Genomic DNA, 27,083 nt, shown 5'->3' with positions numbered 1-27,083 from the left:
ATCGAACGGCAGTCTGCAGTGTAGGTACGGTGAGCGTCGCGACGTCCGCGTCGCTGCTGCTTTTTCGCGGACGGTGGGCGTACCGTGGCGATGTGCACGACAATACAACCATCCGTCTCTCACGCACCCTCGAAAACAGCCGTTTCTGTCGCCCTCTCGGCGCCCGATCTGTGCCAAATTTAAGCCCCTTCTAGCCCCACTGGATACCTTTTCTACGCGACTTTTTTACAGGTAAAGGGCCAAGCAGGCTTTGTCAGGGCGATGACATAACGGCCAATTCTCCGTTTGGGTGGTTTGTTTATTAAGTGGGAATTTGGGTGAGGGTGAATTGTTTTACACGGTTTCAGTTTATTACAACGTAGAATGCACAAATAAAAATTTCAAGTTGAATGTGACCTTTTCGGGACGTTTTTACGAGTTTGTAAAGGGCAAAGTTTCACAAACTTGTGAAAAACGAAAGGTCAATAAATTTGAAATGTTCTTCAAATACATAGATTTTTTTATGAATAGGACATACCTGTCCAATAATATTTATTAATTATTAAACAAACATAAAGTGAACTGTAATCGTAAAAAATATGCATTGTTAAAACCAAGAGAATTAAATAAAAAAATTATTTCTAAAAAAAATGTTTTAATTTCAATTGTGTTGTTTCAAACGTTTAATGAAACAAATAAATTTTTAAAAACCAAGAAAATTCGGTGAAAAATTTTCTAACTTTGCAATACATTGTGAATTATATCTGAGTCATTCCCATTTTTTTATGCAACCAATAGTACTAGATTATTACACTTTTTCCAGCTGACCAAATCAGTAATCGATAAAAAAATTCAAAATTCTGCACTTGGTCTGATTTGTTGTAAGTTCATAACAGTATTGATATGACTATCATTATTTTAAAGATAAAAAATTCATGATAATTAAATTATTGTTTTAAAAATCAAGCCCACGATTTAAGAGATTTAAGAGAGATTTTTTTGTTGCATTTTAGGACATGTTAGAAATAACTTATGAATAATTCACCCTGTATTTCTGTATTTGAATGTGGAAAAATAATCGACTATAAATAAAAAAAAATGTTTTAAATACCTGTTATATATTTTGAACATACAAAAAAATCTGTCTTGTCTAAACTATAAGAAAATTAAATAAATGAAACTACGGTTTCCACGTAAAATAAACAAAAAAATTCAAAATTATAAGAAATTACAAATTATACCGACTTATTAATAAATAAATAAAAGAACAAACTGATTTTATAAAAAAAACTAATAGGATTTTTAAGAACCATACTTTAAGCTTGCTATTTTATAGATGCATTTGTTTCCCTGATTTATTATACAGGGTAATTTTTTAAAAAACAAGTCTTTTTCGATTTTCAGAAAATATAACAAAAATTAGAAAATTCCGGGACAGGTCGATTTCTATTTTCAGGGACATTTTTTAGTGTACTTTTGAAAGCACTAGCACTAAAGCACTAAATTTTTCAAAATTTTAAATGGCATCACCTTTTTTGTGAAACTTCAAATAAAAGTTATTTTGACCAAAAAGTTTTTTTTTGTGTTTTGATAATTGTTTTAGGACTACATGGTGCTTAATTACTTGATAATCCTTTGCTCAAAAATGTAAAAATTAAAAAATTAAAAATGAAATTAAAAATTAAAAAAAAATGAATTTAATAAAATAGAAAAAAATTGACAACTAAACATAATGGGCCTTATCTTATACTTTATAATCAGCAATTAATTATAAAATATAACAATTAATATAACATCTAAACAAAATAATAAACAGAACAATTATCTCTTATAAAATGTAGCAAGATCAAAAAGAAAAAGCTCTTTGTGTACTACTCTCAATAACTTTTATAAATTTTAATTTATTTTTTTTGCATTATTTGTTATTTATTTATATTTAGAAGAAAGATATAAATGTGTACTATCTAAAATATTGTTAAAAATGTTAGTTGTCATATAAAAAAAAATAAAAATTACGTCATAATTCAAACACGAATGACATCATAAAAGTCACTGTAATGTCAAAATGTATCATTTAAAAAATAGAATTGACCTGTTTGAAATTTTTTTTGAAAAATGACAGATTACAAAGATATAAATTTTGTGCTTTTGTATTTTTTGGCAATTTTGTTTCAATTGTAGGATTTATCTTTATTTGATTTCGTTAGTTGTACGTGCTGTCGTTTTTATGTTTCAAGCGTTTTTGCTTTATTTTCTCTTAAATTTTTTTGTTGTTTTTATGATAATTTATTTTTCTATTCTGCTAAATCTTAAACAAAAATACTCAAAAATAAAAAAACAGCGGAATTTTTGCTTCAAATACATACTTTTTATGTAATATTTTGAGGGGTTGTTTGTATTACGAAAGGTGCTAGAACTTTCAAAAGTTGTACCTGCTAAAGGGTATCTTGGAGTTTTCTAATTTTTTTGTTTATTTCCTAAGATACTTACGGTGGCACTTTAAAAAAATATCTTGTATAGTAAAAATTTATTTCTATCTATAAAATGTTTTTCATCAAGTTGGTAATTTTTAAGAAGATTTTTGTTGCTAAAATGACTTTAATAACTTATTAAATTATAATTTGTATAAAACAGATTCACCTTAACTAACACTTGCCAAAGATCTTAAAAAAAGTTCTGACTATTTGATATTACTTGGTCTGCATTTAAAATTAGGTACAGATTGATTTTTTCGACTACGGTGTTTAATATTAGAATAAATCACCAAACAAAAATTAAGTCCTGAGTTAAACATTTGCATACAAATAGTAGAATTAGTATTTAATTTTATGAAAATGGTCGTTTGGAAGCATCTGACGTCTGTCTTCTCCTAAAACCTTGAGATTCTTTCCTAAATTTTTGGCTAAAAATACCGCCAGTCGGTGGATTTTCCCAATTCAATGCTTTAAGTACGAGAACAATAGAAAACCCTCCAGCACTTGTAGCACAAGTCTCCACTCATAATTCCAAGCATACCAGCAGACTAAGCGCAACAACGGCTTTATTCATTATTCCGACACTGATAATCACGGCTATGAACATAACTTACGGTTACAGCGACTTCATATAGTCAAAATGGTATGCAGTTAATCTTGATTTCGTTGCCTTCTAATCGGATTTAAATTAGGAAACTTATAATCATTGTTTATTGCTTGGTATAAAATTAAGCAAGAGACAACAATTCACCGAATCCTTCCGAAAATTGGCACTTGAGGTGCGTTGACACCAATCTATTGTGTCAAGTTTGGATGGGCACTCGGTGGATAGAACACCGATTAAAAGTTTTAATTAAATTCAGTGAATCTACTTATTTAGTCAAACTTTAGGACTCACGTAATGCTCCACCAACACGCGAATTTTTCACGTGATGTGTGCATGTCTGGATTTTTATTAAAAATGTCGTTTCATTCTACACAATTAGAAGAAATTTTAATTAAACTTTTAAGTTGTTTGCGTTTCAATCATCGATTATTTCAATTACTTTTAAACTAATGAATTGCCAAGTAGCCTAGTTTGTGATAGTTTTAGAATTTAGCAAAAATTAGTAGTTTGTGTGGCTAACAACTGGTAGGTTTACGAAAATCAATGGAAACGCACACGTGAGGTGGCCTGAAAGATTCCCATATTTTACACTATCTGACTTTTTGGAGATAACACACCTGTGTTAACTTATCGTTTTTTAAACGGAGGAATGGTATTAGTGCAATTTGGAGAATTTCCATGCTGAATGTTGTGAATTTTGAGTTTTATCGATTTTGTAAGTACAATAAACAGTGGCATATTTACTGATTTACTTATTTATTTACCGAGTTTGATGTTAGAATAATTAGCCTCTTTTAACTGTTGCAAAACACCAATATTTCTAAAAATTTTCGCACAGTTTATACAATTTTGGGTTTTATTTAAAATTTTGAATGATTTGTTTTATATTTAAAATTTTCAAAGTACGGCAAAAAATGTTCCCATGCTAAGAAAAATTGTCTTTTTTCCGGGTTTGTAAATTTTTTCTTATTTTTTGAATTAACCAATAACACAGGCAATAATTGAGAATAATGCAGGTTTAGACTACGGATACCTAAAAGTTAGGATAACAAACGCTCCCGTCTTTGATAGTTCCGTTAATGTCACCAGACGGCGCCGTTGCTTCATTACCGTCTTAGTTTCTAGAGCAATGCAATAAATAAATGGTTGCATTTGTTAAATTAACACAGAAAACAAAAAATACAACAAATAGAGCAATAAATTCTCTATAGTTTGCTCTCTGCTTCATATTTTTCAAAACGCTGCGAATACGGTTGCAGATGCAAAAAAATGTTAAAAAGAAAGTTGTAGAGAATTAAATTTCCTACAAAAAAGTTCGCGAAACCATATTTCTATGTTTAACCATTTAGGCCCTAAAGTCGTTCAAAGACGCTCAAGTGACGGATTTACTTTATTTTGCCAGTGGATTAGTATTGGAAAAACAATTTATACCTAAACCGTTGAAGATAGAAATATGGTGTCGCGGACTTTTTTGTAGAAAATTGAATTTTCTACAACTTTGTTTCTTGTACTTTTTTTGTATCTTTAACTGTATTAGCAGCGTTTGCGAAAATAAAAGGTGGAACGCAAAGTGATAATTCTAAGCGAGAATTTTTTGCGCACCGTCGCATATTTATCAAAACGCTGGGAATACGGTCAAAGATACAAGAAAATTGTAAAGAGCAAAGTTGTAGAGAATTAAATTTACTATAAAAAAGTCCGCGACACCATTTTTCTATGTTCAACCATTTAGGCCCTAAAGTCGTTCAAAAACGCTTAAGTGACCGATGTGCTTTATTTTGCCGGTGGATAAGTATTGGAAAAACAATTTATACCTAAACCGTTGAAGATAGTAATATGGTGTCGCGGACTTTTTTGTAGAAAATTGAATTCTCTACAACTTTGTTCCTTATACTTTTTCTGTATCTTTAACTGTATTAGCAGCGTTTGCAAAAATAAAAGGTGGAACGCAAAGTGATGATTCTAAGCGAGAATTTTTTGCGCACCGTCGCATATTTATCAAAACGCTGGGAATACGGTTAAAGATACAAGAAAAGTGTAAGGTACAAAGTTGTAGAGAATTAAATTTACTATAAAAAAGTCCGCGACACCATTTTTCTATGTTTAACCATTTAGGCCCTAAAGTCGTTCAAAAACGCTTAAGTGACCGATGTGCTTTATTTTGCCGGTGGATAAGTATTGGAAAAACAATTTATACCTAAACCGTTGAAGATAGAAATATGGTGTCGCGGACTTTTTTGTAGACAATTTAATTCTCTACGATTTTGTTCCTTATACTTTTTTTATATCATTAACTGTATTAGCAGCGTTTGCAAAAATATAAGATGGAACGCAAAGTAATAATTGTAAGCGAGAATTTTTTGCGCACCTTCGCATATTTATCAAAACGCTGGGAATACGGTTAAAGCTACAAGAAAAGTGTAAAGAGCAAAGTTGTAGAGAATTAAATTTACTATAAAAAAGTCCCCGACACCATTTTTCTATTTTCTACAGTTTAGGTATAAATTTAATTTTCGTTACTGGACCACCGGCAAATCGAAAGGAATCCGTCGCTTCAGGGTTTTCAATGCTTTTAGAGCCTAAACCGTTGAAGATAAAAATATAGTCACGCGGACTTTTTTAAAGAAAATTTAATTCTCTACAACTTTCTTCTTAACATTTTTCTTGTATCTTTAACTGTATTAGCAGCGTTTTGAAAAATACGAGATGAAGCGCATTTTTTTTCTCATGTTTCTCATAAAAATTTTGGTCGACAAAACTGTTAAGAATCTAAAAGTCTACATTTTTGCATTTTTTTTATGTGATTATTAAATTAGTCGGATTTAAATTAATTTAAAACGATTTGGTGTCGAGACAAAGCGCCCTCTTATTTTTACTCTAACGTACTATTTTTTTGGGTTCAGAATTTTTTTATATCGTTTCGTTTCCTAACTTATAGTCCTCCGTAGTTTGGACTATAAATGAAAACATCTAATGTGAGCATTAAGCTTGGATTAAATGCCTCACAAACCGAACATCATATTTTTTTTACTTTGATTTAAACCTTAATTTTACATTTGGTTCTCGAATCAAACAATCATTTGACTGAAAGTTCGGTTTTTGTTGTAAGTGAAAATAATGTAGTTCTTTCTTTTCCCTAACTTTTGACAAATTTATAACCGCAAGGTGTGTTGTAGCGAAAACAAAAAGCCGAGTCATCAATTTCATTAATTTCCCTCGAGGAAATGTTTTAAGAAGCTCGCCGAAAGTTTCAGTCTAAAGACCATATTGGTAAAAGTAGTTTTGTTTGTAGATAATTAAGCAAAATGCCTCAAGGCCCCATGTCGAGCCCTTTGATGAAGCCGTTCGTGGTGTTGGCACTTCCTGGCATGTACCTCTTCTACAAGTACAACCAGTACAAGCGCCGCCGGAAGGAAAACGCCAAACGCCGGCTCACCGAACGCGAGCTGCAGCACCTCAACAACAAAATTGTAAGTACTCTCAATCCGTCTTTTTTCCATCCCGAACGTGCGCATCTCCCGAGACTTGGGGAAATTTATAGCGCATAAGTTAACACCACGTTCGACCTTAATTTTTCATCGCGACGAGACTCTGCCAGCAATTACTCATTCATGAAGAACTCGCCGGATTTTCCCGACTTGCACAGAGAAACACTAAATTCACAAATTGGATTTATTGGCGCCGTTACACCGTTATTATCGTATAATTCCAAGTTTTTCGATTTTTTCTCGCTCCATCTCCCGGATCATGAATGCAGGAAGGGCGCATTTATCTTCGCGATTTACCAGATCCGAAGCCATTTCTTCCCGAGCTTTGAGCTGCAAGCACGTTTCTTCGAATGTGATCAATTCATTGCGCCGCAGCTTCTGCAAACCGTAGTTGTGCAAAATGCCCATTTTGCCCATTTTTACGATGCACACCAAATATCTGCAAATATTGATCCGAGCGCGATGAATTCAAGTTTGCTGAGCGGTAATGAAAATTGCAAACTGCAATTAAATATCCACTAACTGAATTAGAGCGGGAAAAATTCGCTTTGTGCCTTTGTTCTGGGATTAATTAAAATTAAAAGATTTCATTCAAATACATTACGTATAACTCAAATTTCAAACGTTGTACACAAAAGTTGAACAATGCTTCATCAAATCAATTAATCAAAAAACTCACAATAAAATAACGCAGTTAAAACTTATCTATTTTTTCAATTTTAGAAAATAATAGTTTTATATTTTATGTGACATCATACCTATAACAGACAACTTCAGAATTTTTTTAAAATCTTAATTCTTAAATTTTTAGCCATTTAGCAGACTTATTTTACTGCTGTTTGACCTAAAGCCGATTTCGAAAAGAAATTTAATTGTGTATTTAAATTTAATGTCGACTTTAACTCAAAGCTTAATTTTATAATCACTTTAATTGTACGTTAAAACATTTACGCTCTTTTAAGATTAAAGCCACAATTTTTGCCCGTTAACGTATTTAATTTTCCATTTAAATTATGTTAAAAATTTGCAAATCAATATGTGATAGTTACAAAGACAAAAAAAGTACAATTTAAAACAAAATTACTTTCCAATTTACGAGTTTTTTCAAAAATTGTAAAAAAAATTCAATAGTTAGAAGATGTTAATGAATAGAAAAATTTAGAGAACAAGTTTTTTTTGAAAAAAACGTAAATACTAATGTTAGGAAAATTTTAATTAAAGAGCACTTTGCTGGGTTATACTAAAATTAATTACAAATTATTTTTTAACATTTGTTCTTTAATTTTTTTCCTCAATTCCAGAATCATCATTTTTTTCTGTAAAATGTATTAACAGTATATTTTTTAGCTCCGTTTTTTTATGTATCTTTGTCTAGATTTTAAACAGTTTCAACTACTGTAAAATCTTAAAATCTGCTTTCAGTTGTTTTTTTTTTCTCGTACTTGTTTAGATATTTATTATTGCCTGCAGTTATTTTTCTGTCTTCGTTTTTTTAAATAATTTGTATTCAATTTTACTTTGTCTCACTTTTTTAGATAAACTAATAATTATTAATTATCATCTTACATTCAATAAATTATCGTACATTCAAGCAATAAAAAAAAATCAGTCATTTACTTTCTTGTAAGACAAGTGTTTATGAAAGCTATCCAGTAACTTTAATGTGTAGCCACTTTGATGCAATTAACAATATTGACTGCGACAAAAATTTTATTTTTTATAATTAGAACAAATTTAGTTTAGTTTTTATAGTTTAGGTGAGCAATTTTAAAATTTTTAGGTTGAGCACAAATCTTTATTGGAATTTCTTATTTTATATTTTTTGTAATCTGGTACTGAAAATGTTAATAAAATTATTATTGTTATTATTAATTTTGCTATTTATAGCGTAAAAAAAGTTTTAGAACAAAAAAAGTGAATTAAATAGTTGCGTCAAAAATGGTGGATGCGCCGGGATAGTCCGACGAACTGAGAAAAATATTCGTGTTAAATGAAAAATGTTAGATGAAACAATACAAACCAAAATTTTAAATACTATTTTTACATTACAAATTAGAATTTGACTTTGTGCCTTTAAGGCTTAAAATTTGAAAATAATTCGTAGAATAAAAATTTTGCAATTTTGTGTTTTTTTTACCCACCGACACGTCTTGATAATATTCGTTCGCACAAAAGCCAAGACATTGGCGTTATAATCCCCGTTAATCCCTGTGGCAATCCCTGTGATCATCCTATTGAGCCCCACTGCGTGACTCATCGCTGGTTGTGGGATTTCCTTCCGGAATTCCTCGACCAACTTATCTGTATCTTTCTGGGCTATTCCCACTGGTTGAGTTTGGGAAAAAAGAGGGATAGCGCAGTCCAAATCTGGACCTCCAACAATGGGCACATGCACCATTTGCGGATCCAGCGTCTGGTAATGTCCAGCAATAGCGTTGGCTTTGACTTCGGCCAGAGCAGCGGAACCAAGAAGCCGCCCAGGATGGTACCAATCCGACTGTTTATACACTTCAGCAACGATGGGCAAAGTGACCGAAATGGGCGTCACTGCCACTAAAATTACAGCTTTCGGGGCGTATTTTGCGCAGGTTTCGGCCAGTTTGGCCACTCGGACGCCCTCAGCCATGACCAGCTTGGGTATGGACATTTTGCTGGTGCTTGTGTTGAGCCCCAGCATGACCACAATGTCGGCACACTAAAATATTGTTTATTGCTGTTTTGTCGTTGGTTTGCATACCTTGACGGATTTGCTGACGCTGTCCATGTCGTAATAAGAGTGAACTCGGCATCTGGTGTCAAAGTGGTTGAAGTCCAGAGCCATAGATTCGACCTTTGAAGTGCCCTGGAGGTGTAGACCAGAAATTGCAGGGTTTTGTTTGATGAGGAAGGCAAGGGATTGGCCTAAGAGTGTGTCGGCGCCAAGGATGCATACTTGGACGTGTTTCTGCGGTTTGGAGCAAAAGTGGCGCGAGAATTTTGTTAAGATGCGAAAGGTTGTCATTGTCAGAATTTTGACGCAAATTATTGTCATTCTTCGTATTTAAAAAATTTAATTTTTAAATTTCATGAAAAGTTCGTATAATGAAGAAAAAAAGCCGCTGAATCCAATGGAACAAACCGCACTGCTCTACGACTTTTAGTTTTAGAGTTATGAATTTTTTTAATGAATAAAATTTTTCACTAAGACAAATGGCCACCCTAAATTTAGGCAAAAAATTTTAAATTTTTAATTCTTGTGAAAAATTGATATAATATGTAAAATGAGCCGTAGAATTCAATCGAACAAACCGCAATGCTCTATGACTTTTAGTTTTTTTTTTATGAATTTTTTTAGTAAAAAACTTTGATCGTCTCTGTAGCCGGAACCGTTGCCCGGAGCGGCTCCGGGTTTAGTCGAAAAAATAGATAAAATTAAGCGCTATCAGATGGTTTTTTGTTCGTTGCTCTAAGTCTTACAGTTTCCGAGAAAAACGCAAAAAAAGGTTTCCATTTTCACTTTTTTTCAATTTTCAATCGCCAATTACGGAGAAACTATTAAAGATATCGAGAAACGGAACAATGGAGGATAACCGGAATGAAAAACTCTACAAAATGGCATAGGACTCAAGGCAATATCTCGCAAAAAAAATTTCGATTTTCAAACGCCGATTACGGCCAAACTAAAAGAGCTAGAAGAAAACGGTTTGTTCGATCGTAAAGAGCACATCAAAATCTATAAGATAGAATAGCTTTCATTTCATTTTGAGACACTTTACAAATTGACCGATTTTAAGGGGGGGGTGTTAACTTTTTTTTAATTTTTTTTATTTTTTTATTTACGGCTAAACTATTGTAAAAAGTGGAACTGTTTTGATCCATACCTATGCAAAATAATCCGGGAAATCGATTGGCATCGAAAAAATTGCTAAATTCCCAATAGTTTTTTAGTTATGAATTTTTTTAAATTTTACCAATTTTTGCATTTAGCAGCAATTTGCTCGAAAACTATTAGTCGGAGAACAATAATCTTTTTTGAAAAAAATAGATAATTTAACGAGCTTTCCAACGATGATACATTTCATGGGGTTATCTCTAATAGTTCCGGAGCTATTGCTCGAGAAATGTTCCGGGTACCCAAAACCGACAAAAATTGCGACGAAAATTGAAAAAATCATACATCAAAAAATCGAACATATGGACTTTTTGTGGACTTTTAACAACTTTAATAGATTATTAAGACATGTAGAAGTCTATAAAAATTTGCTGGAGTGAGTTTAAAAAATATTTTTTTTTTTCATATTTATGAAGGTATTTGCATTGAGCATTAATTTTTTTTTATATTTTCTCAATTACGGCTAAACTATTCTAAAAAGTGGAACTGTTTTAATCCATACCCATGCAAAATGATCCGGGGAATCGATTGGCATCGAGAAAATTGCCAAATTCCCAATAGTTTTTTAGTTATGAATTTTTTAAAATTTTACCAATTTTTGCATTTAGCAACAGTTTGCTCGAAAACTATTAGTCAGAGAAGAATAATCTTTTTTGAAAAAAATAGATAACTTAAAGAGCTTTCCAACAATAATACACTTCATGGGGTTATCTCTAATAGTTCCGGAGCTATTGCTCGAGAAATGTTTCGGGTTCCCAAAATCGACAAAAATTGCGACGAAAATTGAAAAAAATCAAACATCAAAAAATCGAACATTTGGACTTTTTGTGGACTTTTAACAACTTTTGTGAGTTGCTAAGACATGTAGAAGTCCATAAAAATTTGCTGGAGTTAGTTAAAAAAAAATTTTTTTTTTCACCTCTTTGAAGGTACAAGTGTTACTCAGGAAATTTGAGCAAAAAAATCGAAAATTTTAAATTGCGTAAAAAATTAGTATAATAAAGAAAAAAAGCCGCTGAATCCAATGGAAGAAACCGCACTTCTCTACAACTTTTAGTTTTCGAGTTATGAATTTTTTTAATGAATAAAATTTTTCACTAAGACAAATGGCCACCCTAAATTTAGGCAAAAAATTTTAAATTTTTAATTCTTGTGAAAAATTGATATAATATGTAAAATGAGCCGTAGAATTCAATCGAATAAACCGCAATGCTCTACGACTTTTAGTTTTTTTTTTATGAATTTTTTTAGTGAAAAACTTTGATCGCCTCTGTAGCCGGAACCGTTGCCCGGAGCGGCTCCGGGTTTAATCGAAAAAATAGATAAAATTAAGCGCTATCAGATGGTTTTTTGTTCGTTGCTCTAAGTCTTACAGTTTCCGAGAAAAACGCAAAAAAAGGTTTCCATTTTCACTTTTTTTCAATTTTCAATCGCCAATTACGGCGAAACTATTAAAGATATCGAGAAACGGAACAATGGAGGATAACCGGAATAAAAAACTCTACAAAATGGCATAGGACTCAAGGCAATATCTCGCAAAAAAATTTTCGATTTTCAAACGCCGATTACGGCCAAACTAAAAGAGCTAGAAGAAAACGGTTTGTTCGATCGTAAAGAGCACATCAAAATCTATAAGATAGAATAGGTTTCATTTCATTTTGAGACACTTTAAAAATTGACCGATTTTAAGGGGGGGGTGTTAACTTTTTTTTAATTTTTTTTATTTTCTCATTTCTGGCTAAACTATTCGAAAAAGTGGAACTATTTTGATCCATACCTATGCAAAATGTTCCGGGGAATCGATTGGCATCGAGAAAATTGCCAAATTCCCAATAGTTTTTTAGTTATGAATTTTTTTAAATTTTACCAATTTTTGCATTTAGCAGCAATTTGCTCGAAAACTATTAGTCGGAGAACAATAATCTTTTTTGAAAAAAATAGATAATTTAACGAGCTTTCCAACGATGATACATTTCATGGGGTTATCTCTAATAGTTCCGGAGCTATTGCTCGAGAAATGTTCCGGGTACCCAAAACCGACAAAAACTGCGACGAAAATTAAAGAAATCAAACATCAAAAAATCGAACATTTGGACTTTTTGTAGACTTTTAACAACTGTAGAGGAATGTAAGGGCATATACAAGTCCGAAAACCTACAATAGAACGAGTTTTAAAAAAAATTAACATGTATGTGACAAATGTTTATTGTCTCTTCTGTTTATTTATAGTTTTGTTTATATATTATTTTGTTTTTATTATATCTTGTTTATTTCCTCATATTTTTAATCACAAATAAAGGTCTCTGTGCTCATCTCTGTGTTTTTTTGTGTAATAATTTGAGTGTAAATCTCCATTACAATAACCAAGGTTGAACCTTATTAAAATTCGCAGTCCATTGTTGCTCCATAATCGATACGTAAAGCTTTTACCATACACTTGACACTGAATGTGGAAGAAATGGATTGTTCGGATGAAATGCTAATTCTAATTAAATTTGCATACGAATTGCACGCGATGAATTTTTCACAAATTCCTCTTCAAGGTTAGCAAAAATGATTTAAACTGTATTAATTAGCACTGATAAAAGTGTCATTTACCTTGAACTCTTTCCGTCGTGTGAATTTGATTGTGAATGCATTATCTTTACCTTGAACTAAACTTTGTAAACGTCTGCGGTTTTACCGAATTATTGTTGTCGGTTATAACTTATAATGGTAAAATATGCAGAAATCAAAGTTAAGTAATTTTATTGGTACGAAGGCAGAAACTTTATCGTTTGTTGGAACGAAAATTGGATCGTTTTCTGCAATCATTGTTTATGTCATATCCTATCAATTTCCTAATGGGAAGCTTTCATTATCACACCTAGATTTGCTCCATTATGTATTGTTTAAATTGTCGGGCTGGATGATTGCAGCTTTGTTGTCACTTGCAGGCTGTCTTTTTTGCTCTAGAGGCAATCTTTCTGATTAGATTTACTGTTATTTTGATTGGAGTTACTCTAGTTACAGTATTTAGCAATGAAATGCAGTTTTGCCAACTCAAACATTATTTTTTGGTCACCCTGTAGTTATTTTCGTTGGCTAGAAAACGTTATAAAATTATTGGACTACTGGTCATATGATAAATAATGAATAATTTTTATCTTATTTTTATTAAGGATCGTTTTATAATCGGCGATTAATACTCTTGGCTACTCTCGGGACGTTAAAACCTCTCTGTGTTTAATAGCTCATTGCTCATTAGTGAAGTAATTTTTTTTATTTTACTTACGTTCTCAGCTTTCCTTGAGATTACTGAATATTAGGAAAATGTATGCATAGTAGTAGCTGCATTACGTACATAATTTCACTCTAAAGAATTATTTTCCAGCGTTAGTAAAAGCTTTTAAGCTTCAGACTATTATTATGAATATTTCAGTTACTTACAAACAAAATTGTAATCAAAATCGAAGCGTAATAAGCAGCCTGTTATTTGGTTCGAGTTGTAGCATGTCATTATTTTTTTGTAACGAATGCTACGATTTATTTAATTGAACAAATTTTTAGTCAGTCTAGTTTTGCTCGTTTTTATTAAATTACATTTTCGCACCTAATAACTCTTACTTGTCCAAGACGTAATAAAATGGCACGCGAGCATCACTCATTTCCTCGTTAATTTCATTGGCTTCCGACACGAAATTGTATTAGGAATCAAAAAAAAAAAAAAACAAAAGTCGGATTTATTTAATTCTCATTTAATAAATAAAACAACAAATTAACAATAAAAATCCTACACACTATTCAGTCATTTGTTGATTGGCAGTCTTGGCAAAAGGCGCTTTGAACCCCGTTATCAGATAAAACTGTCCCTGGCTGCGGCTGAAAAATCGATACCAAAATAATAATCACCCCCAATCAATACCCTTACTTGTTATTGGCATAACCCATCAGTGCATCGCTCGTGAAGTTGCACTTCCGGTTGGGCCCGCGCCAGATTTGGCATTTGGTCGCCGGAAACGCTTCCGGATGCATCACGGACTCGGCGTACAGTCTCCAGGCTCTCACATGACTGCAAGCGACTGAAAAAAAATCAGAAATAAAACACTAGATGAAAAATGGGAGCGAATTACAGATCTGATCCACCAGCCGGAGCTGGACCAAGTAACTGGGCTGGCAGCCGGGCTGCAGGGCTCGGCCCCCGTTGGGGTAAAAGTCGGCGTGACCCACCGAGATGGGCAGACCCAGGACGCCCGCGTCGGTGTGGATCACGTCGATGTAGTCGGCGTCGGTGCGGGTGAGGCGTCGGGAGGCGTCTGCAAGTTTACGCGTCTGATCTCGCATTCAAATCATTACTATCTTGTTATTTAATCGTACAAAAAATTACAATAATAATAATAATTATTATTATTGGTTACCATTGAGTGAGTATTCCGGGAACGCCGGATCCAGGGCAGTGATCCTCGGAATCCGGAGCTCCCTCCGGAGCTGCTTTCCGGCAAATCCGGCGATATGCGAGCCCAGACTGAACCCAATCAAGTGCACATTCCCGAGCGGAATTTCCCCGCTATCGTTGAAAACCTCCAAAAATTTCCGCAATTTTTCCGCCACGATTTTCACGTTCCGGACGGCTGGGAGGTACCACGGAAAAGTGGACAAATCCGACCAGTCCAGCAGAATAACGTTGAAATTGTCCCTTCGGCTGAGATAAGCTGCAAATTCGTTTTTATTCCGCGATTTGGTAATTTTTGCTGGTACCATGGGCGATCCCGCGTCCGCTTTTCCCCGGCGAAGGTTCCGAGAACCCATGGATGTAGATAACGGTGGGCGCCAGCGGGTCAACGCCGGCCCTGCGTGCAGCTCCGGGTGATGGTGCGATAATCGCGCCTCTATCAGGAGTGGATTTCGTATAAAGCACGAACCGGACGTCAACTCCGGATTTTACCGGACAGCAGTTTGGACAGTAGCCTCTGGGGGCGAGGCTCACTTTCATCTCGTTTTCACCTGAAATCGACGCTTTGTCAAAAGATTTTAGTTTCAATTCGGCCGCTGGATCGATCGCCACTGACCTAAATTTTAACGCGGATTGGGCTTGGTGGTGGTAATTTATTAGAAATGTTTTCCATTCTTTAATATCTTGTCACATTTTAAATTAAATGCGGAATTACCATAAGTACCGCCACGACACAATGACGAAATCAAGATTGAATCACAAAGTATGGTAATTTATACGGGAACATGTGCTTACATGTAATCATCGGCGATAAGGAAGTGTTTTAGCTGCCCATATTAAAGTGCAAAGTTTCGAAAAATTATTATTTTTATTAGCTCAGTTATTATTCAAGTTGGAGTTTTGATATTTTTTAGACATTATTTATACTCTAGGACACATTTTAGAAAAATATTTTTGTCCCAGCGGTTGATTTTTTGTATTATACCAACTTTTCACGAGATTTAAAATTTTAAATTTTTTTGCTCAAATTTCCAGAATAATACATTTACCTTTAAAGAGGTGTTTTTTTAAACTAACTCCAGCAAATTTTTATGGAGTCCTACATGTCTTAACAACCCACTAAAGTTGTTCAAAGTCCACAAAAAGTCCTTATGTTCAATTTTTTGATGTTTGATTTTTTCAAGAGAGATAAAAATAAATAATAAAAATTCATAACTCAAAAACTAAAAGTCGTAGAGCAATGCGGTTTGTTCCATTGAATTCAGCGGCTCATTTTCTGTATTATACGAACTTTTTTTTGCTCAAATTTCCTGAGTAATAAATACACTTACCTTCAAAGAGGTGAGAAAAAAATTTTTTTTAAACTCACTCCAGCAAATTTTTATGGACTTCTATATGTCTTAACAACCCACTAAAATTGTTAAAAGTCTACAAAAAGTCCATTTGATCGATTTTTTGATGTTTGATTTTTTCAATTTACGTGGCAATTTTTGTCGATTTTCGGTACCCGGAACATTTCTCGAGCAATAGCTCCGGAACTATTAGAGATAACTCCATGAAGTGTATTATCGTTCGAAAGCTCTTTAAATTATCTATTTTTTTCAAAAAAGATTATTGTTTTCCGACTCATAGTTTTCGAGCAAATTGCTGCTAAATGCAAAAATTAGTAAAATTTAAAAAAATTTATAACTAAAAAACTATTGGGAATTTGGCAATTTTCTCAATGCCAATCGATTCCCTGGATCATTTTGCATAGGTGTGGATCAAAACAATTCCACTTTTTAGAATAGTTTAGCCGTAAATAAGAAAATTAAAAAAAAGTTAACACCCCCCCCTCCCCTTAAAATCGGTCAATTTTTAAAGTGTCTCAAAATCAAATGAAACTTATTCTATCTTATAGATTTTGATGTGCTTTTTACGACGGAAAAAAGAGTTCATGGTGTTATTTTTGTAAGCTTATTGAAAAGAAAAAAAAACTTAAACTTAAAAAAATATTAATATAATATCATAATTTTTTGGGACTCTCTGTATCATAAAAAAAATCCTAAAATGCGCCCTAGATTATAAAATAACGTCTAGGAAATATCAAATCTTACTAATAACTGATAATAAATTATTATTTTGCTCGTCAGTTCCCTCAAACGTAATTAAATTTTCGCCGGTATTGATTTAAGTTAATTAGTGTCTCGTGTGCTGAGCACTTTTGGATAGCTTCCACTCATTACCTTTCACATTTAGGCCCATTAATCAGCCATTACTGTATTCTTCGTAAATAAATACCTGTATATTAAATTATGTAGCAATAATTTGTTTACTTCATTTAGGACCGGTTTATAGAAGCATCATTAATTTAATTCGCAATTAAATGTGTGATTAACAGATCACGTGACGAAATTGAGCCAATTTGATTGGTCTATTCGCGTTGTTAACTTTTAACAACGAATTAAAATTTGATGAAGCTTTCTATAAACCGGACCTTAGTATGCAATATTTTTTCCTGTAGAGGGCTAATTTCAACAATAATGAGTAAAATTAAGCCCACATTTTGAAATCTATTTTTATTTCAACAATTGCATCGAGGTGGATGACCGATTTCAAATTTATTTCCGTTTGGCTACTACCAAGGCTACGCACATTTGATGTTTGTTTGATTTTGCAAACTATAATAAAAAAAAATTAAAATATGTTTCTGCCGCCGAATCGATACGTTTGCATGCCACGACCTTTATCCAACCCTTGTCCTGAACGTACTCTCTCACTGAAATTTGTAATTTATGAAAAATCGACTCCTGACTTGATTTTTCACATGAAAGCCTTGAAATGATAAAATACAGTTCAACAGGTGGAAAGCACTACTTTATTTAGGCCGGAATTTAATTAGTGTTGTCGTCATAATCGTAATCTGATCCAGCGGCACGAAAATACGCCCCGAAAACTAAACGCGAAATGCTGCGATTTATTGATCTAATCTTATTACTGAAGCTTTGTTTTTCAACTCTTTCATGAAAAATTAAAAAGAAATGCTTTCAAGAAACGGAACTAAATAAAGCTGGAGTTTTATAGCGAGGATCGAATAAATTATTCTTCGGTATGAGTTTCCTCGTCTTGAGGTAGTGACAAAGTTGTGTTTACTTTTACAGCCAACAAAATCACTGCTCACAAAAGGCCGGCGCAATAAAATAAGCACAATTAAATTACCGGAAACTTTACCGGAGCTCATGATTGAGGTCCAGATTTTCTTCGATCTGTATTTTTTTTTCACAACCAATATGAACAATGATTTATTTAAGCAAAAAAAACTAGAAAAAAAATTGAGATTTTGGAAACAAATCCACTATTTCGAGAAGAAAGTTTATAACTTTAAATGGTTTAGAGACAAAAAAAATAATCGCGGAATATTATTAAATGACTAATATTTATTTTGGTGATAATTTTTTTTTAAACTAACTCCAGCAAATTTTTATGGACTTCTACAAGTCTTAGCAACCCACAAAAGTTGTTAGAAGTCCACAAAAAGTCCATATGTTCGATTTTTTGATGTTTGATTTTTTCAATTTTCGTCGCAGTTTTTGTCGGTTTTGGGTACCCGGAACATTTCTCGAGCAATAGCTCCGGAACTATTAGAGATAACCCCATAAAGTGTATTAGCGTTGGAAAGCTCTTTAAGTTATCTATTTTTTTCAAAAAAGATTTTTGTTCTCCGACTAATAGTTTTCGAGCAAATTGCTGATAAATGCAATAATTGGTAAAATTTTGAAAAATTCATAACTAAAAAACTATTGGGAATTTTGCCATTTTCTCGATGCCAATCGATTTTTCGGATCATTTTGCATAGGTATAGATCAAAATAGTTCTAATTTTTAGAATAGTTTAGGCGTAAATAAGAAAATTAAAAAAAAAATTAAAAAGTTGACACCCCCCCTCTTAAAATCAGTCAGTTTTTAAAGTTTTTATTATTATTATTATTATTATTATTATTATTATTATTATTATTATTATTATTATTATTATTATTATTATTATTATTATTATTATTATTATTATTATTATTATTATTATTATTATTATTATTATTATTATTATAAGTGGTTAATCTTGCACATCATCTAGCTTTGAAATAAGAAAAACTTTTTAAACCAAAATGAAAACGCTATTTTCTGGTTCAAAAGAACGAATTATGTTATAGTGTGGACAAAAACGGCTCATTTCAGCCGATTCTTTACTTTGAGACAAGTAAACTTACATCAAACCGACTGAAAACGCCATATTCAGGCACAAAAAAACGAATTAAATTTTAGTTAGGTTGAAAACTATCTTTTTGGACGATTTTTTACTTAGAAACGAGCCAACTTGTCTAAAACTAAATGAAAACGCTAAATTTTGCCTCAAGAAAACGAACTATGTTTCAGTTTGGTTGAAAACGGGTTATTTCAGACGATTCTTTGCGAAAAATAAAAAAACTGTTACAAAACATATTAAAAACGCCTTATACGGGCTCAAAAAATCGATTAATGCACGAGTTTGAAGAAAACGGTTTGCTATATACTTTTCATTACTTTGAAAAGAAAAAAGCAAGAAACTTATACTTAAAAAAATTATAATATCATAATAATAATTATAATAAAAAATTATAATATAATCATAATAAAATTATAATATTATAATTTTTTGGGACACTCTGTATAATCAAAAAAAAATCCAAAAATGCGGCCTAGAGTATAAATAACGTCTAGAAAATATCAAACTTTATTTCATGTTTCAGTTTGGTTGAAAACGGCTTATTTCAGACAATTCTTTACGTAAAAATAAAAAAACTGTTACAAAACATATTGAAAACACCTTATACGAGTTCAAAAAATCGGTTAAAGCACGAGTTTGAAGAAAACGGTTTGTTCTATACTTTTCCTTGCTTTGAAAAGAAAAAAGCAAAAAACTTAAAAACTTGAAACTTAAAAAAATTACAATATCATAATTTTTTGAGACACTCTGTATAATCAAAAAAATTTTCAAAATTGCGGCCTAGAGTATAAATAACGTCTAGAAAATTTAAATGATTTAGAGACAAAAAAAAATTAATCCCGGAATATTATTAAATGACTAATATTTATTTTGGTGATAATTATTATTTATTTTCGTGACTGCTTATAATAATTCTCTTTATGTGTATTTTTGTCAGTAGGCAATTAAATTTAGCAAATAAAACTGGACAACAGTGTAAATCCTAATAATTATAACTCGATTAAGGTGAAATTTTGCAAGACAATGCGCTTCCCACAGAATGCGTCCAACCTTGAAGTCCTTATAGATAAATTAATCAAGTAATTTGTACCTAATTATCATTTTAAAACAAATCTCGCGTTATTTACTTAGACCTGCACTTTAAAAAAAATTAGTTTTTACCGGAAATGCGCTTTAACTCACCAAATTTGAAATTGGTAATCCGGCACGTGGTCTCACTGACAATGTAGGGCATCGGCGGCGCCGAAGGGTTGAACGGAATCATGAGAAAATTAAGCGCCACTCCGAAAACTTGCGTGAAAACGTTCATTTTTTAACAATTTCGCGGACACATTCCCGTCAAAGTCCCTCCGACGTTTCCACAAATAGCGCCGCCATCATCATTATATTACCTTCCGTTTCAATGTTGACGCTTTTGCCATGAAATTTAGAAAGCTGCCATTTCGGTTCTTCACCAGCGTGGAAGGGTTAACAGTAACATTGAACAATTGAGGAGCACAAGTCTATGTCAATGTTAACCGGCTAAGGCCAGCCTTTGCGAAACACTTCTTCATTGTTGGGTCTTCGGCGACCTTCACAATTTTCGAACTTAATAAGTTAATTGTCGCGTAATTCGTTTGCCCGAGGGAGCCGTTGGACTATAAATAGGAGAGGATTCGAGCGTTAACCTTCTATTTTGCGCGTTTTATTGATTTTTGAAAGTTCAGCCCTGGAGTAGTGCTGTTTACCTTTGAGCAAATAATAGGTCGCATTTTTGCTCACATTGATCTTTAATTGGTCATTGGAGGCCTCGTGGAATTATTTATGAACTAGCTTCATTCAAGACAAATCAATGATAAGCGAGGATAAATGTATGCAGCTGAACTGAATTAGAAAAACTGGGGCAGATTACGAACGTAAACTTGAAATTGGATTTTGGTTTTGCTCCATTTTCCATTCACATTCATTTTGACCATCACTGTACAGGGTGCCTCACCTAAGACTTTCGAGCCTGATATCTGCTAGAATACTTTATTTTTTTGCCATTTTAAAAAGTTAAATCATTTAAGACAAATAACTGGGATATTAAGCTCGCAGTCTGAGGCACGCTGTATAATATGGTATAAATACAGGGTGCTCAAAAACTGGCGCACCAACTCAATGGTACGTTATTGAGAAGCAAGTGCAGATTACGGGAAAAATGTAGAAAAAATTCCTTCGGTAGTTTTCCATACTATGCTTATCAGTTATCACCAAAGTTTAAATATTTCATTAATTAAATTAAAATAAACATAGATACGCCATTTCTATATCCGGTATGGACCACAGCTGATCCTTTTCACCCATTTTTCATTAAATAAAAAAATTATTAGGTAGAGTCAGTTGTACAGTCACGATCAAAAAAAATGACACCCCTAAGACTGCAGTCACAAATCTTTTCGATATAATACGGTTAATGCGTACATTTGGCTATTGTCATTCTTTTTGATCGTGATTGTACATACAAAATATTTTTTTGCTCGAAAATAAGACATATTATTATATAATATTATGTATATAAAATATATATTATACATAATATACAGGGTGCTCAAAAACTGGCGCACCAACTCAGCGGTACGTTATTGAGAAGCAAGTGCAGATTACGGGAAAAATGTTGAAAAAATTCCTAAAGTCATATTTTAAAAAATTTGGAGCTACAAACTTATTGTGTTAACTTCTTTAGTTTTCATTATTTTTTTATGTTTTTATGTTTCATACCAGGTAATCGTTCCGTAACAAAACGATGAATAATTATTTTTAAATTTACGATCAGATTTTAGCAGTTTTTTAATTTAAAAAAATTAAAACTCATCAAAAAAATCACAATGTGTAGATGTGCCAACACTGGGAATTATTTCCTAGGAAACCGTTTCAAAAATAATTTATTTTTATTGTTGCTCAAATTCTATTGCGATCATGACTGTTAGACAACGTTGCCACATATCATTTATCTAAAATCCGTTATTTATCAATAACTTTAATACAAAGAGTTTTTTACTATTTTTACCTTTATATGTAACCAGTTCTCTACCATTGAGTTGGTGCGCCAGTTTTTGAGCACGCTGTATTTAACCAGTTACAAAATTCTGATCAATAATAGCAACATTGTGAAATTATAATGAATGCAAATTGGAATAGTTCGAATAAAACAAGCCGAGTTATCTGGGTTTTTATTTCGTATTATTGTAATAATGAGCTGGGTGGAATTTCTAGTTCACAATTATTACCGCTTGTATTCAAAGTGTTTAATTCAGTCTTTAATAAAAAGTTTACGGTACAGCACCGAGTCGCAGAACTTGAACTTCTCAATTGCGTTGCACGGAAACTCCTTCAAACTTCAGTTCTCGTAGTCGAGTCGTTCTAATTATACTCCCTTTCTTTGCTGAATTCTAGATGCAGTCTTATTTCATCGCAATTAAACCCGAAAAGTACAAAGACAAAGCAAGAATGAATCCTTCCAAGAGCTTGATCATTCCACTTTCGGTGTTCGTAATCGTAATTTTTAAATCGTTTCGAAACAACGCCCCGATTTTTAAATTTATCAGTTTGTGCAATAATTGGTTGAGACAAGCGGGAATTTGCATTTTGCGAGGAGAAAAAATACTATTTTTGCGATTAGGCGGAAGGTAATTAGTTGCAATTAGTTTTAAGTAGAATGACATTGCCATGCACATTTATGAAACCTTGCGCCGGCATGCCAGGTATTATTAAATTAATTGCAATTCCGGTTTTTAGCAAAATTACAAAACATGATTTATTTGTTGGTAATTAAATGACTTGTTTGGACAATTTTTCGGTTATTTCCAACCGACCCGAGGGAAATTCGCCAATTAATGGATTTTCGTGACAAATGGGAGCAAAGCGCCCGTTTCGGGTTCCATTAGCTCTCAATACTGCCGAATGTGATTTCGGGAGTGTTTCTCTCGTTTAGTAAAAAATTCATTTTTCAATTTACGTTTATTATTATGGGACAAATGTTTGCCGGTTCGTCTACTCAAGGACTCTATTTGATGCTCTTAATTGGTTTTAAAATAAGTGTATTTCATTATTTTGTTACTCGCCATCAATCATTGTCAGAGGTAATCGAAAGCTCCCTTTTATGTATTACTGGAAATTTTCGCGCTCTTTCATCATAATAATACACAGAAACCCTGTTAATAGCATTGCACGGTAAAACTGTTCCCATTCGTCTCTGCCTGAGAGCGACAAATTTAAAACTAAATTAAAAAAAAAATATTTTTTTTTTTAAAATAAATCAATCGAGTTTTTACAAATATTTAAAATATTTGTGAGGAAATTATTTAACTTATGAACAACACCCATTTGTAAAAAAACATTTTGTCTAATACTTTTCTTGAAAATTAATTGTAAAATTGTGCTTCCAAATTGTGAGCGGTTATTTTGTAATAATTTTTTTTTGTAAGTGGGTCTAGCAGGTTAACAAAGAGATATTTGAACTTATTCGATTTATTATTAATAAATAATTAATATAATTAGGTACCTATAAGCCTAAAGCTAAAAAATATACATAAATATACAAATTATTTTTGGTAATACAATGTCCATGCTTGTCAGTTCGATAATTTGGAGCAAATTTGATTTTGCGCTGAGGTAAAGGTTTTATTTTAACATCAGATTCAAAATCTTCATAAGATCAATTTTTTCGTTAGCTTATTTTTTATTTGTATTTTTCATTTTTTTGCTGTTAGTTATAGTAAACAATGTGAAATTCAATGTTATTTATTTGATAGGATAGGGAAAGTAATTAAGTATGATAAAAAAAATAAAAATACAGAATAATAATTAAACTCTTTTATTTGTAACTAATACACAGTATTTTGATTTATGTATAATTCAAAATAATCTATTAACGTTTGCGTAAAGTGTCACACCTGAAAAATAATCAAAATTGTTTTAATATTAGGTATTAATTAATATTATTAATAAAATAATATTTTATTAAAACATTAATAAAAAAGACTTAATACTTTGACACCCTAAACATATAAAGTTTTTTTTAATATATTTTTAACATGCATAAATTTTAACGGCTAACTTAGTGTTTAATGCATTGAAATTGTAATATTTTTTCAAACAATAATTATATTTTAATATATTTTTTTAATAAATATTTTCATAGAAACTGAGATACTCCATCGGAGTGAAAAATTTAGTTCCTTTAAATTAAAAAAAATTTAATCGATTACAGCTGTTTCGGCTTTATGGAGCCATCATCAGATACGTGGTGTATTTATGATAACTAATCCCTGAATTTAGGAAAATTTCTGTAATTGTCCTGATATTGTCTTGGTATCCTGTATCAAGTTATCGTAATTTACTTTATTGTTGGATTTGCGTTTATTTTTACGTAAGTTAGAAGAGTGATTGAGGCAAATTCAAGAAGGCTTTCTTGAATTCATTTTGAAATTGACACATTTAACAATTTCTGATAATTTAAATTGCCTTCCATTTTCAGATTTTTTTCTTATAAGACAAAGTGAAGTTACATTCAAATAATTACTACAAAACCCCAAAAAGTCTTCTAATTTCATTAAATACACATTAAAATGCAGATTTTTACAATATATAATAAAATTAGCCCTTTAGTTAAAGGCAAAAAAATTAAAAATTAAAATTATTTGTTTTATAAATAAATTGGACTTAAATACTTTGTCGCTCTAACATTACACTGAACTTAACAATATCAACAATAGTAATTTTTGTAAATAATGCAAATGGCACGATTTTATGCTTTGTTTTAAATAGAAAGTGTGTTCAATGTTCATTGTTAATAATAATTTTTTTTAATGAAATGGACTGTTGTTGCTCTCAGGTACAGACATAACAGCGGAAGTGGAATTATGTGTGATTATACTGATGTCCTAGTTTGAGTGCAAAGTATCACACATTAGATAATTATAATAATTTGTTCATTGTTGAATGACTTTGTTATTTAACTTGTTCCAGGATAAGCTACTGAGCAAGCTGGAGGAGAGCGAACCCGAAATGGCGAGTTGCCAGGAAGAAGAGGTGATTTCTCTCCAATCACTAATTAAAAATCAAACAATAATTTTCCAGTGTGTGATTTGCATCAACGCCAAAGCCACCATGCAAACGGCCCCTTGCGGGCACCAGGTCGTCTGCAGGAAGTGCTTCGTGAAGACGATTCAAATCGCCGTCTCGCAGCGACTCCTTCCGTTGCGTTGCGTCATCTGCCGAGCGAAAATCCTGAGATTAAAAGTAACCAAGCGTTTGAACCAATCTTTTTGTCATTTAGCTGTTACAGACGGGCCCCATCCTGCCCTCTTCGGCCAGTGGTTACTCGGTCAACTCCCGTTCCTCGTCGGTGCCCCAGTCCGACAGCTTGTACAGCGTCAGCAGCGGCGGCTCGTCCGTTTCTTCCACTTCTTGTTCTTCCGACGGTAGCAGGAAGTCTTCGGCGTGCTGCGGCGGCCGCTGCATGGGGGCCTACCCCCGGCAGCCCGCCACCGGGGCCATCAGGCGCTCGCAGCAGCACGCCATGAAGATAAGACTGCAGGAGTACTGCCATCCGGAAAAGGGGAACATTAACAGACTTCCCCCCATAAGGGAGTTGCCCGGGCAAAGTCCCAGCCACAACACGCCCCCGGCTTCCACTAGGATAAGGTCCGTGATAAAAAAAATTAAAGGCAAAAATTTTGAGAACCGCTGAACTAGAATTATAAAAATTAACGTAATTTTATTATTATTGACGAAACGAAATTAATTTCTTGGTCCACTACGTTTATCTTCGATTTCAATTTGTGATTTGTTACGAAATTTTTGGAAAAAAAACAGATTTTTTTGTGCCTGGACCGGGATTCGAACCTGCCACACAAGTGAACAGGTTAGCGAGAATTTTGAAAAATTTTTAAACCGACCACGCGCCACCAACTCCATCTTGTTCAATGAAAAAAATAACTGTTAATAAACTACCATAAGCCACACAGTGGTTCTCAACAGGTGGGTTAATAAAAATTTCTGGAGAAAGTACGCACTTTTTCGAAAAATTATGTAAGGGTTGTTAAGGCATTGCCTAACACTGTGTATAAGTATTTGGGAAAATTTACGATTGGAATGTTTAGATGTGCCCAGAAGATCGTGACCCAGCTGGAGTCGGTGCCGCTGTTGGGCAAGAGCCGAAACAAATACGAGAAACTCCCGCAAGAGGACGTGGACGAGCAGGTGAAGAAGGAGAGGAAGTGGTGGTCTGACCGAAGCATTAACGAGGAGAAAATCGACAACAAAAAGAACGAAATCACCGAGAAGCACATGGAGATGAAGGAAAAACAGAAACTCGAAGATAAAAAGAAAACAATAAAAGACGCAAGGCTATAAATTGATTTTCCAAGAGGGCTCAATTAGTCAATTAGTTTAGTCAATTGCGCTATGTAATCCACGGGAAATCCTCGGAAAGTCGGTAGTACTAGACGATGGTTGGTGTCACGGCCCTCTTAGCCTTCTCCCAGTCCCTCTTCTTGTTAATCCTAGATTTCGAATACCGCTATTTAAAACCGCTTGTGAAGGCCAATTTTAATAACGACTTGTATATCAGCCCGATCCAAATACTATACGATCATTCTGTATATGAACAAAGTGGTCTCTACTAGAGTAGGCAAATACATATCTAATAATGAATTCGACGAAATCAAAATATTTTTAACAATAATGGTCTAACGGTACAAATATCCACGCTCGTTTGTTTGTATACAGACTGAGGAGTAATTTCAAATGTTGGCAATAATATTGAAATACATATTAGGAATATTGTACTTAGCGCTGGTTACGACCCTGTATCATATAGAACTTTAATTTTGTAAGAGTAGACGTGTTGTATTGTTGTGGTTAGTACATTTCAAATAAAGTTGAAAATTAATTCGCCTTTTTCTCAACCCCCTGATCGTTTATTGCTCTAATTTATTAACAAACTGAAACAAGTACGTGACTTGCGTGG

General features: G+C 32.9%; 3 protein-coding genes across 3 annotated transcripts; 1 reads left to right on the top strand and 2 right to left on the bottom strand.

Annotated features, from left to right (window-relative positions):
- LOC103314091 (uncharacterized protein) lies at positions 1–27,005 on the top strand. Its single transcript, XM_015982931.2, has 6 exons — positions 1–231; positions 6,353–6,530; positions 25,079–25,141; positions 25,190–25,351; positions 25,398–25,756; positions 26,215–27,005. Exons 2-6 carry the CDS (start codon positions 6,366–6,368, stop codon positions 26,465–26,467), a joined length of 1,002 nt encoding a protein of 333 aa, XP_015838417.1. The 5' UTR covers positions 1–231; positions 6,353–6,365; the 3' UTR covers positions 26,468–27,005.
- Positions 6,719–9,596, bottom strand: LOC663426 (malate dehydrogenase, mitochondrial). The gene is made up of 3 exons (XM_969472.4): positions 9,286–9,596; positions 8,690–9,243; positions 6,719–6,987 (listed from the first exon to the last, which is right to left on the bottom strand). Exons 1-3 carry the CDS (start codon positions 9,577–9,579, stop codon positions 6,756–6,758), a joined length of 1,080 nt encoding a protein of 359 aa, XP_974565.2. The 5' UTR covers positions 9,580–9,596; the 3' UTR covers positions 6,719–6,755.
- Positions 14,136–20,722, bottom strand: LOC654889 (pancreatic triacylglycerol lipase). The gene is made up of 6 exons (XM_008198951.3): positions 20,273–20,722; positions 15,157–15,402; positions 14,817–15,110; positions 14,532–14,714; positions 14,330–14,480; positions 14,136–14,280 (listed from the first exon to the last, which is right to left on the bottom strand). The coding sequence occupies exons 1-6, from the start codon at positions 20,397–20,399 to the stop codon at positions 14,199–14,201; spliced, it is 1,083 nt and encodes a 360-aa protein (XP_008197173.3). The 5' UTR covers positions 20,400–20,722; the 3' UTR covers positions 14,136–14,198.
- Positions 27,006–27,083: the final 78 nt, after the last annotated feature.

Source organism: Tribolium castaneum, chromosome 6 (genome assembly GCF_031307605.1).
Source record: "Tribolium castaneum strain GA2 chromosome 6, icTriCast1.1, whole genome shotgun sequence".
In the NCBI taxonomy this organism is placed as follows: domain Eukaryota; kingdom Metazoa; phylum Arthropoda; class Insecta; order Coleoptera; family Tenebrionidae; genus Tribolium; species Tribolium castaneum.
The sequence above is the reverse complement of the archived record's forward strand: the minus strand, read 5'-3'. Positions and strand labels throughout refer to the sequence as shown.